The sequence below is a fragment of the Suricata suricatta genome, chromosome 8, assembly GCF_006229205.1.
Source record: "Suricata suricatta isolate VVHF042 chromosome 8, meerkat_22Aug2017_6uvM2_HiC, whole genome shotgun sequence".
NCBI lineage: Eukaryota > Metazoa > Chordata > Mammalia > Carnivora > Herpestidae > Suricata > Suricata suricatta.
This window is the reverse complement of record NC_043707.1, coordinates 108,032,408-108,050,453: the sequence shown is the minus strand read 5'-3', so window position 1 is coordinate 108,050,453 and position 18,046 is coordinate 108,032,408. Positions and strand designations below refer to the sequence as shown.

Here is an 18,046-nt window from a genome sequence, read left to right as displayed (position 1 = left end):
GGGGCACCTTTCAGTTGATTCAGATTAGTTGAAAAATGGTACTTGGTGGTCTTCTTAGAATTTTGAGGATATATCATATTTGGATGTATTTTACCCCACTTATTTACTGAGTGACTCGAAAGGCTGTCAGCTTTGACAGAAATCCAGAACAAGGGAAAACTGTCCAGTTGGTCTAGGCTGCAATGTAAATACACAGGCCCCCTGGTTTCCATGACCCACCAGATCCAATCATGTTGATGTCGCCATGTTGATGGAGTCTATATCAGCCCAGGAGGAATACTGCAGAAGCAGCCCCTGGAATTTATGAAGAACGCTGTGCACTGTTTGGCAAATAACTGATCTTCCTTTGAGAAACAGCTTTATCTTACTAGGGGGCCCTGATAGAGACTGAATGCTTGTCCATGGGACCACCAGGTGACCTTGCAAACTGCATGGCCCAACATGGCCTGCAAACTATTTGGTCCACTATAAAGTCTGTAGTGTCTATAGCATTCATCCTCAAGAAGAAAGGATACCAATGAGGCCAGACCTAGGCTTGTTCTTTTTTGCTACCCATCCTTTGACCAAGACCTAGGGTCTCAAGAGGCAGAGATTGTCTGAATGGATGAAAAAGAGTAAAACTCAAATATCTGCTATGTGTAAGAGATGCACTTAAAATGTAAACATACTTGGGTGCCTGGCTAGCTCAGTTGGTAGAGCATGTGACTCAATCTCAGGGTTATGAGTTCAAGCCCCATATTGGGTGTGGAGCCTGTTTAAGAAAATAATTAAAATGTAAACATACCACAAAGATGAAATAAAATGAAGGAAAAAGATATATCAGGAAAACAGCAAGCTCGTGAAGGCTGGAGTGGCTATAATATCAAATAAAGTATAAGACAAAGACTCTTACCAGAGATAACGATATTTCATAATAATAAATGGGTCAATTCACCGGAAAGATATAACAATTATAAATGTGTATATGCCTAATAACAGAGCTTTAAAATACATGGAACAAAAATGGACATAGTTGAAAGAAGAGACAGATGATTCCACAATCATAGTTGGAGATTTTATACCCCTCTCAGCAATTGATACAACAGACTAAAAAATCAATAAAGGCACAGATTATTTGAATAATACTGTCAATCATCTTGACCTAATTAATATTTATGGAACTCTATACCAAACTGTGGGACACACATTTTTTTGGGGGAGGGACATACTTTTTTTTAAGTATACATGGTATGTTTACCAATGGGCCATATGCTGGGCCATAAAACGAATGTCAATAAATTTAAAAGGATTGGAACTATATAGAAATGTTCTTTGGCCATCATGGAATTAAATTAGATACCAGTGATCATAAGAGGCTAGAAAACTCTCCAGTATTTGGAAATTTAGTAAGCCACATAGTTCTAAATAATCCATGAATCAAAGAAGCAGTCACAGGGAAATTAGAATGATAATGAAAATGGAACATAATTTGCAGGATGCAGCTAAAGCAGTATTATGGTGAAACTTACAACATAAAGTATTAATAATGGAAAGGAAGAGAGGTCTATATGCTCCTTACATTTTATCATGGAATGCTGACTTGCATCCCTACCTTATGGTTCAGGGGAGGGGATCATTCTCAGTTCACATCAGGCAGTTCCAGTCTCACATTTAGTGTCTTGTGGTCAGGGATTCAGTTCCTACCAGGCCCAGGTGTAAGCCAGAAACTGCTTCTCAAGTGGTGGCCAGTCATTTGCAGTCGGGATCACAGCCTTGCTTCAGAATCCTGGGTGTCCAGGCTGTGATTCTCCTCCTGGCATTGCCCAACGGTATATATAAGATCTTTGTCACAAAATACTTCCCAGACCATTGGGTCTGTGGGATAATCAGGCCCAATTGCTAACACAGCTTGCCTTGCCACCTGGATCCACTGGAGAACCCTCTTTTTGAGCCAGGATCCTCTCTAAACTTACAGATTACCCAGTAAATGAGCCAGAGCCACATGCCCAAATGTCGTACATGCGGCCTCCAAACCCAAAGAGGACCGCTGAGCTTTGTAACTAACCCTTTCTTTGAGTTGGGTGGTGCAAGATGTGATGTCTTGCCTCTGACTTTGATTTTGAATTATTTAGTTAACTTAGAAAAGAAAAAAAAAATTGGCTTGCAAAGAAGTTTGTAAGGGACTCCAGACTTTAGGAGGACTGGCTTGCCAATACAAACATCTATCTATCCATGTATCTATTTATCTATCTATCTATCTATCTATCTATTGTTAAGTTTTATTTATTTTGAGAGAGAGTGAGAGCGAGAATGAGAGAGAGAGAGAGAGAGAAAGAGAGAGAGTGTGGGAGAGGAAGAGAGAAGGAGAGGGAGAATCCCAAGCAGACTTCATGCTCAGCACAAGCCTGATGCAGGGCTTGATCTCATGACCTGAGCCGAAATCAAGAGGCCGACGCTGAACCCACTGAGCCACCCAGGTGCCCCCAAACATATTTAAAAGAATAAAAATGTCTTAGATTGAACTGTTATAGCAGAACTACTACAGACTAGGTGGCTTAAACCACAGAAACTTATTTTATCACAGTTCTGGGAAGACTGCTCTGCCAAAAAAAAAAAAAAAAAAAAGAAGCCAAATGGCATCAAACAGTCTGGAGTGACAGAGTGAGAGCGAAGTGAGGGAAGGAGCCAGGAATACACTCTGGAGAGCTGATAACTGTCGATAGGAAACTGGCAGGGGAAGGAGAAGAGAGATACATGCAAGAGTGAGAATTCCACAGAAGCTGAAATGGTGAGGGGAGAGAACTCCCAAGAGACCTGGAGTACGTGGAGGTGAGGGGCCAACAGCAGTCTTTTCCTTCGTGGCGGACGGGGCAGGGGTGCCCACTTAGCTGCAGGTCTGGACACCCAGTGCTGGGGATGTGGGGGCTGCCCAGAGAGCCCACCAAGAAGGCCTCACTCCACTCTCAGACTGCTTGGTGTTGGCGCGGACAGTGTCCTAACGCCATGCCCAGAAGATGCCTTCACTTTCTTGATCACAAAACTGGTCAGGGACCACATGAGCTTGGTCAGAGCCCCTGTCCCCCAGCTTGTTGGCCCAGACTTCCTGGTCCGGCCAATTCCCCACAGGCTTTCCCCCAGGGGCTCTGCTTGGAAGTCTTGGTGCCTTGGGACAGCGGCCTCTTGACCAGGCCTAATTGGCAGCTCCAGTTCCCGTCTACTTCGTTTCTTCTTATTGGGGAATAACTTTCGTACAACATGGTGCACAGTTATTTATTTTATTTTATTTTATTTTTATTTTTGGGGGGAGAGAGAGCGAGCGAGCGTGAAAGCACCCAGGGATAGGAGTGGGGGAGGGGAAGATTCAGAGGGAGAGAGAGAGAATCCCAAGCAGGCTCTGAGATGTCACTGCAGAGCCTGAACAGGGTTCAATCTCACAGACCATGAGATCACGACCTGAGCCAAAATCAAGGGTCAGATGCTTAACTGTGCACGTCAAAGGGCATAGTTCTTAAAGGTACCTGCTGAAGGCAACGGTCATGTTTGTCTTTACTGCTATATACTCAGGGCCAACACAGGGCCTGGCGTAGAGGGCTGCACTTCTTCTTCATTTTCTTTCTTTCTTTTTTTAAAGTTTTATTTATTTGAGTCATCCCCACATCCAGCATGGGGCTCAAACTCACAACCCTGAGATCAAGAGTCGTGTACTTTTCACCTGAGCCAGCCAGGCACCTTGAGTGCCACACTTGTAAGTGGCTTACAGTAAGCACTAAACAATTTGTTGAATAAATTCATGAGCAAAGCCAGATCAACTTACATTCTCATCAACAGGGTAGGCTGGGGACCATTTCAGTAACACCCTTGTCAAGAACAGGTATCACAAGTATTATTTTATGGTTTTGTCCTACCCAATAAGCAAAAACTGGGTATCTCATTACAGTTTTTGATTTTTCATTTCTTTGAATACCAGTGATGCTGCGTGTTTAGCTGTACATTTATTGGCTGTAGCACCTCTGTGACTTTCCTACTCACATCCTTTGCCCATTTTAAAAAGTGGAAAAAATTTTCAATCAAAAAGAATGAAGTCTTGCCATTTGCAATGATGTGGATGGAACTAGAATGTATTATGCTAAGCAAAATAAGTCAGAGAGAGACAAATATATGATTTCACTCATAATATGAAATTTTAGAAACAAAATGGATAAACCTAGGGGAAGGGAAGCAAAAATAAGTCAAAAACAGAGGAGAAAAACCACAAGAGACTCTCAAATACAGAGAACAAGCTGAGGGTTGCTTGTGGGGCATTGGTGGGGGGATGAGCTAAATGGGTGATGGCCATTAAGAAGGGCACTTGTTGGGATGAGCACTGGGTGTAAGTGATGTATCACTGGGTTCTACTCCTGAAATTATTATTACACTATATGTTAACTAACTTGGATTTAAGTTTTTTGAAAAGTGGGAAAATTTGTCCTTATCAGTTGGAAAATATTCTTTATAATTAACTGAGCAAGACCAGGTCAGATTGAGATGTTCTGGATCTTGATCACACCGCAGACAGACTGCTTCCCCTTTCCCAGTTTCTTTTGTTTGTTTGTTTGATTGAAGTTTATCTATTTTATTTTGAGAGAGAGACAGAAACAGAGACACAGAAAGAGAGAGAATCCCAAGCAGGCTCCTCTGCATTAAAAAAAAAAAAAAAAGAATCTAGGCTGTGACCAAGAAAGGATGATATTTAATTACCCATAGGGTAAAACCTAAACTCCTTTCCACGGATCCCGATGCCTACCTCTGATCTCAAGTCTTCCTATTTTCCCCCACCTCACTCACCACCCAACACACTGGTTTTTTAAAAAATTATTTTGAGAGTGACAGAGACAGCATGAGTGAGGGAGGGGCAGAGAAAGGGAGACAGAGAATCCCAAGCAGGCTCCGCGCTGTCAGTGCAGAGCCCGACACAAGGCTCTAATTCCGGAAGGCATAAGATCATGACCTGAATCAAGAGTCAGAGGCTTAACTGACTGAGCCACCCAGGCATCCCTGGATTTTTTTCTTTATGTGCTTTTTACATATAGAGCTCCTTCCATTTTAGGGACTTTGGACTTGTTACTACTCCTCTCTGAAACATTCCTTCCTCAGGCATGTTGTGGCTTTTTCCATCATTTAAACCTCAGCTCAGATTTCAAGTTTCCAGAGAAACCTTCCCTGACCATACTATACAAAGTAGTCTCCCATCTTATTACTATATTTTTTTCATTGCTCTTGTCACCATCAAAACTTACACTGTTTTAGTGTTTATATGCTGTGTTTCTTTTCTTCCACTAGATAAAAACCCTACCGTAAGTCATTGTATCTCATTTACCTACTACATCCCTAGAGCCTAGAACATGCCTGATACATACATACATTTATGAACCATGATCCTCATAGAAATAAATCAGAGGAGACAGATATTAAACAAATAATTACACAATCACCTACAAGCAGAGTCAAGTGTTTGAGGCAGAGGAGTAAGACTCCTTCTCCTTGCACTTCTTCTGGCTCCAAGGGCTATTCTCTTCCCTGTGGGCAATTTCTGCAGCAGAACACTGACTTCTTCTTAAAAGTGTTTAGAGCCCAGAGGATTTGCCCAGAAAACAGGTCTCAGGAAAAGGGCAAATTTTCTACCTCCAGGCTCAGTTCTCCAAAGATTTGGGTCTAGGTAGGCTTGAGTATGCAGCTGCTGCACCCCTGTCTCCTCCAAGCCAGAACAGGCTACCCCGCTGACAGTTAACTTGTGCAGGCTGTCTGCTTCTCTAGTCTCTGCTTGGTTCTTTGGCGGGCCTTGGCTTGGAGTCTGGTTTCCTTAATGTCTTACCAGGCCCTGACTCCACCCTCCACACTCATTGGCCATGTGTCTTCCATGTTTGCAGGCTGGTTTGGAAGGCTAAAGTTGGGAGCTGTTTACCCTGTCACTTCTGCCTTTCCTCAGGACCTACATTTCTAGTCATCTCTAGGGAGATTGGTAAATTTCTTACTTTGGGAGAGAATTCTTCCAGCTGCTCCCTGCTCAAGGCTGTGTTTGTGGGCCTTTTTGTAAACCTACACTAGTGCAGTTAGCTCTCGGACTAGTGAAGTTTCAGGAAGCTGGCTCCAGGAAATCCCCACGAGAGGGGAGCTCCATCAGAGGAGGTACAAGTGAGGATTCAGACTTTGCTCCATCTTGGCAGCCATCCTGGGATGCTCCACCTTGACTACTTCAGCTCTTCATCTCCGATGCTGAGCACAGTGCCTGGTACATATTTAGCACTTATGAACTGGGGCCATTAATACCCCTAATTCATTTAATAAAGAAAATTTAACGTGCCAGGCAATTTGCCAGTGTTTGCATGGATTATCGGTACTTCATTTAAGCAGGAACCATTACAATCGACGTTTTACAAATGAAGAAATGGGTTCAAAGGAATAAAGCTACTTCCAGGGGCGAAAACTCTGCGCTCTCTTTTTATTGCCCGAGACGCAACAGAGCAACATACAGGGAAAATGCCAGAAAGCAGGTAGAATGCGAACACTGGCGAGCCCGTGGGAGCCAAGGCCGGTGACTGCCGCCGCAGTCCGCCGCTTTCACACTGGGATGCCAGCCGGCTCCATTTCTGCTCAGCACATACCGGAAGTGTTCCTGCCGGCGGCGTTTCGAATGCGCACTGCCGGAAGTTTCTGTCCTCGGCTTTGAGGGGCTCGGGGAGCGGCGGCAGCGGCACTGGGGAGTCCAGGTGTGGAGGTGCTACGGCTTAGGAGGCAAACGGGGCCGTAAGGGAGACCTAAGTTGCAGCACGCAGGCGGAACCCCAACCCGACCCGGACTGCCTTCGTCCTAGCAGCCCGCCCCTTCACCCCGCCCTACTTGGGGCTGAAGTGGCTCCGCCCCCTGATCTGAGTGGGGGTCCCTTCTTAAGCACTGACCCTTGACCTCGGGTCCGCTCCTCCATCTCTCTGGCGCGATGGCTACAGGCGCAGATGTGCGGGACATTCTAGAACTTGGAGGTCCAGAGGGGGATGCAGCCTCCGGGACCATCAGCAAGAAGGACATTATCAACCCAGACAAGGTAGCAGGGGCGCCGGAGAACCTTGGGTATTGGGAGTGAAGTGGTGGGAAGGAGTGACAGCGGGAGAGAGATGGGGAGATGGTGAGGTGCTGCGCTTCTAGTGAGGTGGGCGGTAAAAGGTGTGACATGGGGGCAGAGAATATGTGTTACCTTGATGACATGGGGAGATGACTTGGGAAATGGTGGGGACCAAGAGAGTGTGACACTCATAAGGGATGAGAGTACCAAAAGTGTGACACTTGTAGGATATGCGGGGGGGGGGGCGCGTGCCGTGGCACCAAGTCAGGGTGACATTGTGAGAGGTGATGGGAAAGTATTTTCTATTCTGACAGATTGGGGCTCTACCCAGGTGAGGTGGGGCTGGGGATGGGAATGACTTGCTCCAACTAAGGTGCCCCTGTGAGTGGGTTCCTCTCCTTTCATAGTGTGTCATTGTACCTGTAGGTGCTGTTTTGTTCAGGGATTGAGCTGGGTTAAAGAATTTTCAGGGAAGGATGTCTAGGTTGTGGTTTGTAAATTGTGGTTTCCTTTCTCAGAAAAAGTCCAAGAAGTCCTCCGAGACACTGACCTTCAAGAGACCCGAGGGCATGCACCGAGAGGTCTATGCATTGCTCTACTCTGACAAGAAGCAAGTATTAAAATCCCAAGTCCCCCAGGCTCTGGTTCCCGACTGGTCTGCATGATTTTCTCTGCCAGTTGTCTCTCTGCTGCCCTCCCCAGCCAGGGCTCCTGCTTACTTAGCAGAATGTAGGATTCGCTCAGACTTCTCATTCTAGGATGCGACTTCCTTGCTGTAGGGTAGATCAGCTTGGTCCGAAAGGCTCTTTACACACTTTCTTACTCTAACTCTTCTCTCTGAACCTTGCTGCCAGGGATGCACCCCCACTGCTACCCAGTGACACTGGTCAAGGTTACCGCACAGTGAAAGCCAAGTTGGGCTCTAAGAAGGTGCGGCCCTGGAAGTGGATGCCCTTCACCAACCCAGCGCGCAAGGATGGAGCTATGTTCTTCCACTGGCGACGGGCAGCTGAGGAGGGCAAGGATTACCCCTTTGCCAGGTTCAATAAGGTGAGCCACCGCCATTTGGACATAGGCCAAGATTGCTCACCTACTCTGAGCTAGTCACGTGAGCTTTCAGCCTTCTAGGGTTGGCTCCAGAGGCCACTCAGTCTTTGTCTCAACCATCGTTACCCACTCAGTCCACATGGCAAATACCTGCAGGGTGGAATTTCGTGGGTCTCTTCTACCCATGGGATCCTGTCCCTTCCTGGACCTGGTCTGGGCTTTGGTGGCTGCTCTTGGCCCTTCAAATGTCACTGTTCCTCAACTGTGCCCTTGTCTCTCTGTACTTTCTCCCTAGTGTGTCTCATTTTCTTTGTGGCTCCAACTGTCTGCTGTCTGCCAGTGACCCCACTTAATATCTCCAGTCCAGAGCAATATCCAGGCATTTACTTAATGTCTCTCCCTGAAGGCCCCACAGGTACCTCAGATCTAGTAGGTACCCTTGAACAGAACTCATCTATTTCCTGTCTTTCTCACCCCAAACCCGTGTCAGTGAATGGCACCACTATCCACCCAGTTGCCCAGATCAGAAACTTGGGAATCATCCTTGACTTGACTTCCCCTGTAGCTCACCGATTATTTCAGTCAACAGCAGGACAAAGAAGGTAGGGGAAGACCAATAATGAACATGTAAGCAAATAAATTGGATTCTTTCAGATTTGGGCCATCAGTAAATTGAAACCAGGATATGAATGGGGTATGAAATGAGTTAAGGAGTGAACTTGTAGGCATAGGGGAGGCCTAATTTAGATAAGGTGGTCAGGTTGGGCCTCTCTGAGAAGGTGACATTTGAACTAGATCTCAGTATACATTTATACTGTTGATTTTTGTTTCTATAATAAACCATGTTTACCTTTGTTCTTCATCCCATGTACTAGTACCGTAGACCAAGCTGAATCATCTGTGGTCTAGAGTACTGAACTCAGAGCAAGGCCTCATCCCCCACCCCCAGCTAGTGAGAGGCAGAGCCAGGCTAGGCTAGGACTTCCAAAGCTGTTGTTCAGGCCAAAACACAATATGGTGTCACAGTCCCTGCAGCCTGGAGCTGCCTAGACTTGGAGCCTAAAAGCACTAAGGGCCTAATCCCAGGACTTCAAGTTCCAACTTCTTCCTCCTCAGCCCAGTCTAACCAACTGTACCTGTTCAACTCTGCCTGAATGGCTCACAGGCTTCTTAGTCTGAACACATCTGGATATGGCCTATCATTCTCGCTTCCCCCTTCTCCCCCTGCCGGAGACCTGATTTTCTTCCATCTCACCAATATCCTCAGCCTGGACAGGACTGGGAGGGACAACCCAAGAGTGAGGTGTGGAGGCGGTGGGTGGGAAGGTTGGATGAGACAATTTGAGGAGAAGACAGAAGAATGTTCATTTTGTATTTGATGAATGTTGCTCCATGTCAAGTCAAGCCCTATGCACTGAGGACACAGAAATGCACCAGAGGAGCACCTGGGTGGCTCAGTTGATTGAGCATCTGACTTCAGCTCAGATCCTGATCTCAGGGGTTCGTGGGTTTGAGCCCCACGTCAGGCTCTGTGCTGACAGCTCAGAGCCTGGAGCCTGCTTCAGATTCTGTCTCTCTCTCTCTCTGCCCCTCCCCTGCTTATGATCCGTCTCTCTCTGTCTCTCAAAAATAAATAAATGTTTAAAAAAAAAAAAAGAAATGCACCAGAGACCATATCTGCCCTCAGGAACTGCATGTTGTCGGGGAGGACACGGGGAGAGGCACAGGCAGTCACACTTTGCTGGGATGCATGCTATTTTGGAAGGACCTGAATTCCATGGAAGCTTCCTGGAGAAGTTAGCACTGGAACTGAGTCTTAGAGGATGTCATCAAGCACTATCAGGAAAGGAGTGCCGTGACTTTTTCAGGCAGAGGGCCAGCATGAGCAAAGGCATAAATAAAAAACTAGTCACATGCATGGCAGGCTGTAGGCATTTCCCTGTTGGTGAAGCCTAAAGCCTAGGGTAGAACATGCTAGAAGATGAGGCCTGAGAGGTCGGCAGGGCCAGGTCCAGCAGGGCTTGGCAGTCAGGCTCAGGACTCTGGGCTTTGCCCTGATACCTTTGAGTAGCAACTGACAGAGAATGTAAGTTGGGGAGTGGGCAAGAGGGGAGAGAGAAAATCCCAAGTAGGCTCCATGCTCAGTGTGGAACCTGATGCAGGGCTCGATCCTACAACCTTGGGATCATGACCTGAGCTGAAATCCAGGAATGGACACTCAACCAACTGAGCAACCCAGGCGCCCTACTACTGACATTTTTAAGTAGAGTAGTATGAGGATCTCATTTGATTCTTAGAAAGATCATGGCGACTACAGGTGGAGAGTGAAGTAGGAGTAAGGTGAACTAATGATCTTCCGTCCAGCACTGCTGGTTGCTGGGGCCCCGCTTTCAGTCCGTGGCTCTCCAGCTGCTCCCTTACTCGCGCCCAAAACACAGGCGTGGGCGTCTTTCCTCACCCTACATCCAGTTGCTGAGTCCTGTAGTTTTAACCTAAAATTATATCTGTGCCCTTTTCTTTACCTCCCACTGGTGCTGTTTCAGTTTAGGCCTCTTCACTCCTCGCCTGGATTATTTCTGAGACTTGTCAGCAGGTCTCTCAGGCTCCAGTTTCCCCCTGTCTGTCCTAAATGCTGCAAGCGTATAAAGAGGGGTCTTTATAAGAGAAAGTCATGGCCATTTCACTGTTCTCTTTCAAAGTAACCTTATTGTCTCCTGTGACCTCTTCCTTGGCCAAGACTTGTGCCCAGGCTGGATCAGGTGTCACTCACTACACTCTAGGCATACCTTTGTCATCAAACTCTCCACACTGGAATAAATGGGTTTTTTTCCAGCTGAACTGCGAGTGCTGAGAAGTCTGTCTTACTCAGCACTGTGTTCCCAGCATAGGTCGAGCGGGCCCGCGATAAATGTTTATTGGATGAATGAGTGGCTCCCTCACTTGTCCGTGAGCTCCTTGAGAGCTGGCCTGCATACACAGTTCCTGCGTGTTGGTTTTTTTCCCCCTCTTTTTTTAATTAAATGGAATTGAAACGCATAGGAAGGATACTTAACCAAGCCTGGGAAATGAGAGGGACTTCCCAGAGGAAGAGATCAAAAGGATGAGAAGTTATCTACGTAGAGGAAGGAATGTGGAACTGGGGATGCAGTTCAGGCAAGAACAACAAAGGTTGAGAGGGAGAGCCTAGTTTGTTCCTGACATTGCTGGTCATTTGTTTGAAACTTTGGATGCATGAGGGACAGTGGCTGCCGAGAGGCGCCAGGTCACCTACACGTGTTCATTGATTGGTTGATTCTGTGAATATTCATTGATGCTTACAGTGTGCCTGGCCCTGTGCTAAGCCCCAAAGATAGGAAATGAACCAGACAACCCTTGTTCTTGAGGAGTTTATGACTTATCTAGAAGGCACTTTTATCTTAGTTTAGTGGAGAGCTTTTGAGGGGTTTATTAAGAGGTGGTTGGGTGACATGATGGATACATATTCTAGAGCAGTGCTTCTCAAATTATCTGTGATGAAGGATTTTAAGAAAATATTTACAATCTGTCAGTTTGATAAAGATAGTAAAATTAGGGGTGCCTGGGTGGTTCAGTTGGTTAAGCGTCTGGCTTTGGCTCAGGTCATGATCTCACAGTTCATGGGTTCGAGCCCCGCATCAGGCTCTGTGCTGACAGCTAGCTCAGAGCCTGGAGCCTGTCTTCAGATTCTGTATCTCCTTCTCTGTCTGACCCTCCCCTGCTCACACTGTCTCTCTCTGTCTCTCAAAAATAAATAAAAAACATTTTTAAAAAGTTTACTAATAAAAAGTAAAATTACAAGAAAAGACAAAATACAAGTCCATGTTTCTTCATACTAGGTTCAGTAGCATGTAATTTCTGTGGAAGGTTTCTAAATCCTGACTTTCATTTTCCATACTTACATAGACTCGTGGGACCAGTTTGCAAACAGCACAGGTCTGCAGGCTGTCCTCCAAGTAGCATTGGTCAGAGAGATCACATCTTGGCTGTTGACGGAGAATTGCTGGGAGGAGGATTGAATAGAGGAAGAGAGACCAGTGGGGAGGCGGTTTTTCTGATTCAGGCAGTGGTAATGGCGATCTGGCTGTGGAGATGGAGATTCTGGAGTTGTAAAAGCCACAGATTTGTGGAAGGGGAGGGGTCAAGGATAAAGGTGGGAATTTAAAATGCTTTCAAGGCTTCTGGCTCAACCTGTGTTGGCTGATGGTGACTGACTGAGAACTGAACTGGAAGAGATAGGAGTATGAGGGAAGGTGATGATGAGCTCAGTACTGAACACATGTATTTTTTTTTATTGAGGTATAATCGATTAATATAATCTATTCATTTCAGGTATACAACATGGTTCATATTTGTATATATTGCAAAACGATCACCACAGTGTCTGGTTAACACCCACCACCTGAACGTATTCGGTTCGAGGTGTAGGTAGGACCTCCAGTAGGATAAGTCCAGGAGGCAGCTGCATATAGGGTCTTGAGAACAGGTCAGAGTCAGTGTGGTTTTTGATAGAGAAAAGGGACTTCCCTAGTCCAGCCTAACATTGATTCCTTCCTGGGGAAGGAGTGGTGGTGGTGCTTTTTGTCTCTAAGAAAGGTTTGGGGGTTGGAGTGTGGCAGAGGGGAGGTGGGGGCATGCATGTACAGGGGTGCATCTGCTGGGAGTAGGATTCAGGCTCCTTTTTCGGTAGAGGTAAGTGATGTTGGCCTGCTCTGGGGCAGCTGCAAGTCTCATTGTCACCACTGGGTGGCAGGAATGCTTCAGACAAATGTTCCATGGATGGGGATTCTGGGCTTTTCTCTGGTATGTAGCTATCTGCTCTACTCCAGTTAACGTTTGGATTCCACAGAAGCACTTACATGTGGGCCGCTCACCTTAACCATGAGGACAGGAGCATGCACCCTGTTACCGAGGCTCTGGAGCTGAAGGCATGGTGAAGCTGCCCCGGACTGAATGTAGGGGCAGGCTGCAGTCTTAGAGCCTGGCGAGTCTCCAGTCATGCAGTTTGTTTCCTCACCTGGAAACATCATTTCCAGGCTGCCTTGGCCAAGGGCCTAGGCAGAGGGTTTGCTTTGGTCCAGCCTACAGAATGCAATAAACAGGGGGGGCTGTGATCACAGGGGGATGGAGCCACTGGATGTGACATGACGTGTCCTGCTCTGTCCCTCTGTGTCAGTAGACTGTGCAGGTTCCTGTGTATTCAGAGCAGGAGTACCAGCTCTACCTTCACGATGATGCTTGGACAAAGGCAGAAACGGACCACCTCTTTGACCTCAGCCGCCGCTTTGACTTACGTTTTGTAGTTATCCATGACCGGTATGACCACCAGCAGTTCAAGGTGAGCTGGTGTCATGCATTTGTGTGTGTGTGTGTGTGTGTGTGTGTGTGTGTGTGTGGGCCTGGGAGGCCCATGGCCTTTATGCTACCCCTCCTGTATGCTTCTCGGTGTTCATCCTCCCTTCCTGCCATGTCTTTATCCTCAGAAGCGTTCTGTGGAGGACTTGAAGGAGCGGTACTACCACATCTGTGCCAAGCTTGCTAATGTGCGGGCTGTGCCAGGCACAGACCTCAAGATACCAGTCTTTGATGCTGGGCATGAGCGACGGAGGAAGGAACAGCTGGAGCGCCTCTACAACCGGACCCCTGAGCAGGTCGGCTCTGAGCTTCACTGCCCCTCCCCCATGTCCTGAAGTCTTTGCCTCTGTCCTGCATGCCCTCATTTCCCTCCCTTGTAGGTTCCCTCCTCGCCGCCTAGTCCTCCCTCACTAGCCTTTGTCCCTGCTTTTATAGCTTTTAACCCCTCCCTCATGGTCCCTCTCCTCTCAGAGTCCCTTACAGACAGCTCAGTGCCCCGTGCCTTACTCCCCCCGGGCACCTGCACACACTTCACAGCATCTCGCTTTCCCAGGTGGCAGAGGAGGAGTATCTGCTGCAGGAACTACGCAAGATCGAAGCCCGGAAGAAGGAGCGGGAGAAGCGTAGCCAGGACCTGCAGAAGCTGATAACAGCAGCAGACACCACTGCAGAGCAGCGGCGCACGGAACGCAAGGCCCCCAAGAAGAAGCTACCCCAGAAAAAGGAGGCTGAGAAGCCGGTATGGAGATGGAGTCAGTCCGGCTCAGGGTGGAGGGCTCTGAGAGCACCCAGAGCTAGCAGCGTGCTGGGACTAACACTGGGCTCTCTCCCTGCTATGCCTTGGTCTCCATGACTTCTTCTCCCCCAGGCTGTTCCTGAGACTGCAGGCATCAAGTTTCCGGACTTCAAGTCTGCAGGCGTCACGCTGCGGAGCCAGCGGGTATGTGCCACCTCCATCACTGGGCTTGGGCCCTGGGCTCTCTGCAGCCCACTTGCTGACGTCGTGGGGCTGAGGCACCAGGTGGGGTTGTACCATGTGCTGCAGAGAGAGAGAGATGCTAGGGATGTGGCCAGGCTGAAGTCAAAGTGCTTGCACTCTTGCTATATTCCACTTGCCGGCTATTTCCTTTTCTGATGCAGAGCTGCCTTCCTGGGGTTAACTTCTCTTCCACTCCCCTTTGCCTTTGGTCCCCCAACCCTCAGCTACTGTGGGGGAGAGGGCTTAGCAGTCTGGGTCATTGCAGATGAAGCTGCCAAGCTCAGTGGGACAGAAGAAGATCAAGGCCCTGGAGCAGATGCTGCTGGAGCTTGGTGTGGGTGAGTGGCGGCTGGGCCTGCAGGACCTACCCACCCAATGCTGCCAATCAAGGCTGGGCAGGGGAGGGCATTCCCTGTGGCTGGCCTTCCCACACACACTGGCTCTGCCTGTGCCTTCCACCCACCGCCTGCAGAACTGAGTCCGACACCCACGGAGGAGCTGGTGCACATGTTCAACGAGCTGCGGAGTGACCTGGTGCTGCTCTATGAGCTCAAGCAGGCCTGCGCCAACTGCGAGTACGAGCTGCAGATGCTGAGGCACCGGCACGAGGCCCTGGCCCGGGCTGGCGTGCTGGGGGGCCCTGCCACGCCAGTATCAGGCCCGGCCCCAGCCTCTGCTGAGCCAGCGGTAACTGAACCTGGTCTTGGCCCCGACCCCACCAAGGACACCATCATTGATGTGGTGGGCGCACCCCTCACACCCAATTCGGTAAGAGCCTAGATGGGCAGTGGGGAGCATGAACAGGCCCTGCACGTGAGCAAACACGAGTGTGTATAGACCTGCTCCCTCTAGTGCCTGCAATGGGAATGGTTACTCTGATGGGTTCTGAGACTGAGGGTAGGAGTGGGTGGCCAGTGGGTGTCATCTTCCCTGAGAGTGTGAAACACATGCGCCAAGCTTGAATAGAGCCTTGGGGGCCATTGACCCCAACACTTTCTGTATCTTCTCAGAGGAAGCGACGGGAATCGGCCTCCAGCTCCTCTTCTGTGAAGAAAGCCAAGAAGCCATGAGGCCACACGGGGTGTGGGTGATGCTGCTGTGTAAATAGAGCTGCTGAGTTGGACTGGGCTGCTTCCTTTTCCTTCCCACCACTTGTGATGCCCCTGATTGGGAGAGTGGGCACGAGGGGTCACTTCACTCACTCCACAGAGTGGCATTGGGGCTTGCCAGCATTGAAGGCCTCAGCAGCCCTCTGACCACTGCAGTTTTACCCAAACATCTGTACTTGGTTCTGTACTCAAGATGGTTCTCACACAGCAGTGGCCTCAGACAGCAGCAACTTGGAACACTGTCTTGTGCTCAGACAGCCCCTGTAGCCCCATGACGATTCAGTGAGGGTCTCACAGGTGCTCAAGTGATTGCCAGCCACGCTGGCGGCCTTGAGCAGAGCAGCCCAGAACATGCTCTAACCTTCGTACATATCTTGATGGCATCAGGCGCAGCAGCACCCAGTCCACACACACACCCAGAGCCTCGTTTCCCCGACTTTATTCAGTGGCACGTTCACGGCGGGGATGGGGGTAGACACAAGGTGGGGCCTGATCTGTCCTGGAGCCCTGGGGGCACCACACACCATGCACTACAGATGGGAGGGGGCACAGGGGGGCCTAGTGGCCCCGGCAGAAGCCTGTGTACCAGGGAGGAGGCGGTGAGTGCCTGGGTCCCCCTAGCCCAGGCCCACAATGGGAGGGGCTAATACTGGGCTGAGGTTGGGGAGTTGGGATGGGGGCCACAAAGTGTCTGCTCCAGAGGGGCCAAGTGGCCAAGCCCTTACCCCGGGCACAAGCCCACAGGGCAGGCTGGGGGACACTCTGGATGTAGAGCTGTGCCACTCTCCCTTTTCCCCTCTGGTGAGGGAAAGGAGGGTTCTGGGCTGGGCCAAGCAGCTACCCTGTCCTGCCCCATCCCGTCCTCGGCCAATCAGAACGGCTTCGATGTCTGCTTGAAGATGAAGCCTTGATACGCAAGTGTCTTCATGATGTTGGCAATGTTCTTGCAGTCATCTAAGAAGAAGAAAAGACATTTAGATGGCCCCCCCCTCCAGAACATTTTCCTCTGTGCCCAACAGTGCTCTTACATGGGTGGGGATGGGGAGCAGGGTCAGACTCCAGCCACAGGCTCTAAACCGGGGGATCCTGTCCCCTGGTGGCAGCATTTCCAGCTTCAGGTTGGGGTGGATGATGCTGGACTGGCAGGAAGCCTGGTCTCAATGCTGCTCAGTCCCATAATTCATGCTGGAAATTGGCCGGCATGTCCCGCCCCGGCCCCAGCGGTGATGTATGGGCGCCGTCGCAGTAAGAAAAAGGCAGAGTAAATGTGTAATTTCTCCCTTGACGGCCCCCGGCCGCTGGGCGATCCTTCTTGTTGCCGCCGCGTGGGGACGGCCCGTCCGCCACACTCCGTCTTCCCGCCACCCGCCTTGATGTCTCCATTTCATTACTGTGCGGCCATTCATCACACCCACGGCCAGGGTGACTTTGCCGGCACTTGCGGGTGTGTGAGAGATGTGGCCTGGACCATAATCACTGGTAACAAGGCACAAGTCTCGGCACTTTTGAGCCGGGGCCCTGGGAAACCTGCTCTGGGCCCCAGGCTTGTGTGCTCCAACAGCAGCTTGCCTGGGCACCTGCTCCTGTGCAGTCCTGGACCAGTGGAGAGGGCCAGGTTTGTGGTCTTTTGATACCCTGGCCAGCGATCTTCTATTAGACATGCCTGTGTGCTCAGCCTAAGCCCTGCCTCTGGCTGTATCTAAATATGTGTGCACCTGTCAGACTCTTGTCACAGCAGTTTCTCCAGTACTGGTCCACATGAGAAACTCCATGTTCAAAACTAGAACCATGGCGGCTGCAGGAGCAGGCATTCTAGGGCTTCAGGATCATGGACATGGGCCAGGACTTGTTTTACCACCACCAGCAGGAGGTGCAGCTGCCCAGCACTTGTGCCTCTACAGAAAACCAAGGACAGGAATGGCCCAAGTGCCCAGGGTTTTTCTGTTCCACTGCTCAGAGCAGCAGCCAGCTCCCCATCCCTTCACCTACCTCTCCCCTCATCCCTCTCCCACCTCCCATAGATGCTCCTGGGCCATAACCAGGACCTCAGCCGCTACTAGCCCTCATGGGATCGATGCTGTGATTGCAGAAGCATTATACTTCGATGTCATAATCAGGAGTGTGGCAGTGTAAGGTCAAGGTGGGGTCAGGAGGCTTCAGCATCTGTCCAGGGCCAACCCCTTCCATTGAGCACCCACAGCCTGCCTTGGCTAGAACCTTAGACTAGGAAAAGGGGCCCCAAAAGAGCTAGAAATGGGCTGTGGTGGGAATGGAATTTGGTCAGCCCAGGGCCTGTCTCAGCCAAAACATGACTCTGCAGGTCCTGTTCATGGCAGACATGTCACACAGGGTCCTGTCACATAAGACCTGAACACGAATGTACCCGTGGGAGATGTGGGCATGGAAAGGTGACCTGGGCTTCAGATTTGGGGACACCTTTTTCCTCCAGGGACTCAGGAAACCATG

The 18,046-nt window shown here is 49.4% G+C and overlaps 2 protein-coding genes across 8 annotated transcripts in view; one reads left to right on the top strand and one right to left on the bottom strand.

Annotated features, from left to right (window-relative positions):
- Positions 1 to 6,664: 6,664 nt before the first annotated feature.
- On the top strand, positions 6,665 to 15,599 carry DMAP1 (DNA methyltransferase 1 associated protein 1). The gene is made up of 10 exons (XM_029946172.1): positions 6,665 to 7,057; positions 7,594 to 7,685; positions 7,930 to 8,125; positions 13,317 to 13,475; positions 13,621 to 13,788; positions 14,046 to 14,231; positions 14,361 to 14,432; positions 14,737 to 14,809; positions 14,944 to 15,239; positions 15,482 to 15,599. Exons 1-10 carry the CDS (start codon positions 6,953 to 6,955, stop codon positions 15,539 to 15,541), a joined length of 1,407 nt encoding a protein of 468 aa, XP_029802032.1. The 5' UTR covers positions 6,665 to 6,952; the 3' UTR covers positions 15,542 to 15,599.
- Positions 15,600 to 16,003: 404 nt separating this feature from the next.
- Positions 16,004 to 18,046, bottom strand: part of ERI3 (ERI1 exoribonuclease family member 3) — a 127,127-nt gene continuing 125,084 nt past the window's right edge. For all 7 annotated transcript variants that reach the window (XM_029946178.1, XM_029946173.1, XM_029946174.1 and 4 more), the window contains one exon: positions 16,004 to 16,534. In XM_029946178.1, the coding sequence (XP_029802038.1) occupies positions 16,452 to 16,534 (83 nt within the window). In that variant the 3' untranslated portion in view covers positions 16,004 to 16,451. The remainder of the gene's footprint in view (positions 16,535 to 18,046) is intronic.

Excerpts from the sequence above, each read along its gene's own strand:
- DMAP1 (XM_029946172.1), top strand. The coding sequence starts at position 6,953 with ATGGCTACAGGCGCAGATGTGCGGGACATTCTAGAACTTGGAGGTCCA. Across the intron at positions 14,810-14,943 it reads GCTGCTGGAGCTTGGTGTGG|AACTGAGTCCGACACCCACG; the intron begins GTGAGTGGCGGC and ends CACCGCCTGCAG. Across the intron at positions 15,240-15,481 it reads CACCCCTCACACCCAATTCG|AGGAAGCGACGGGAATCGGC; the intron begins GTAAGAGCCTAG and ends GTATCTTCTCAG.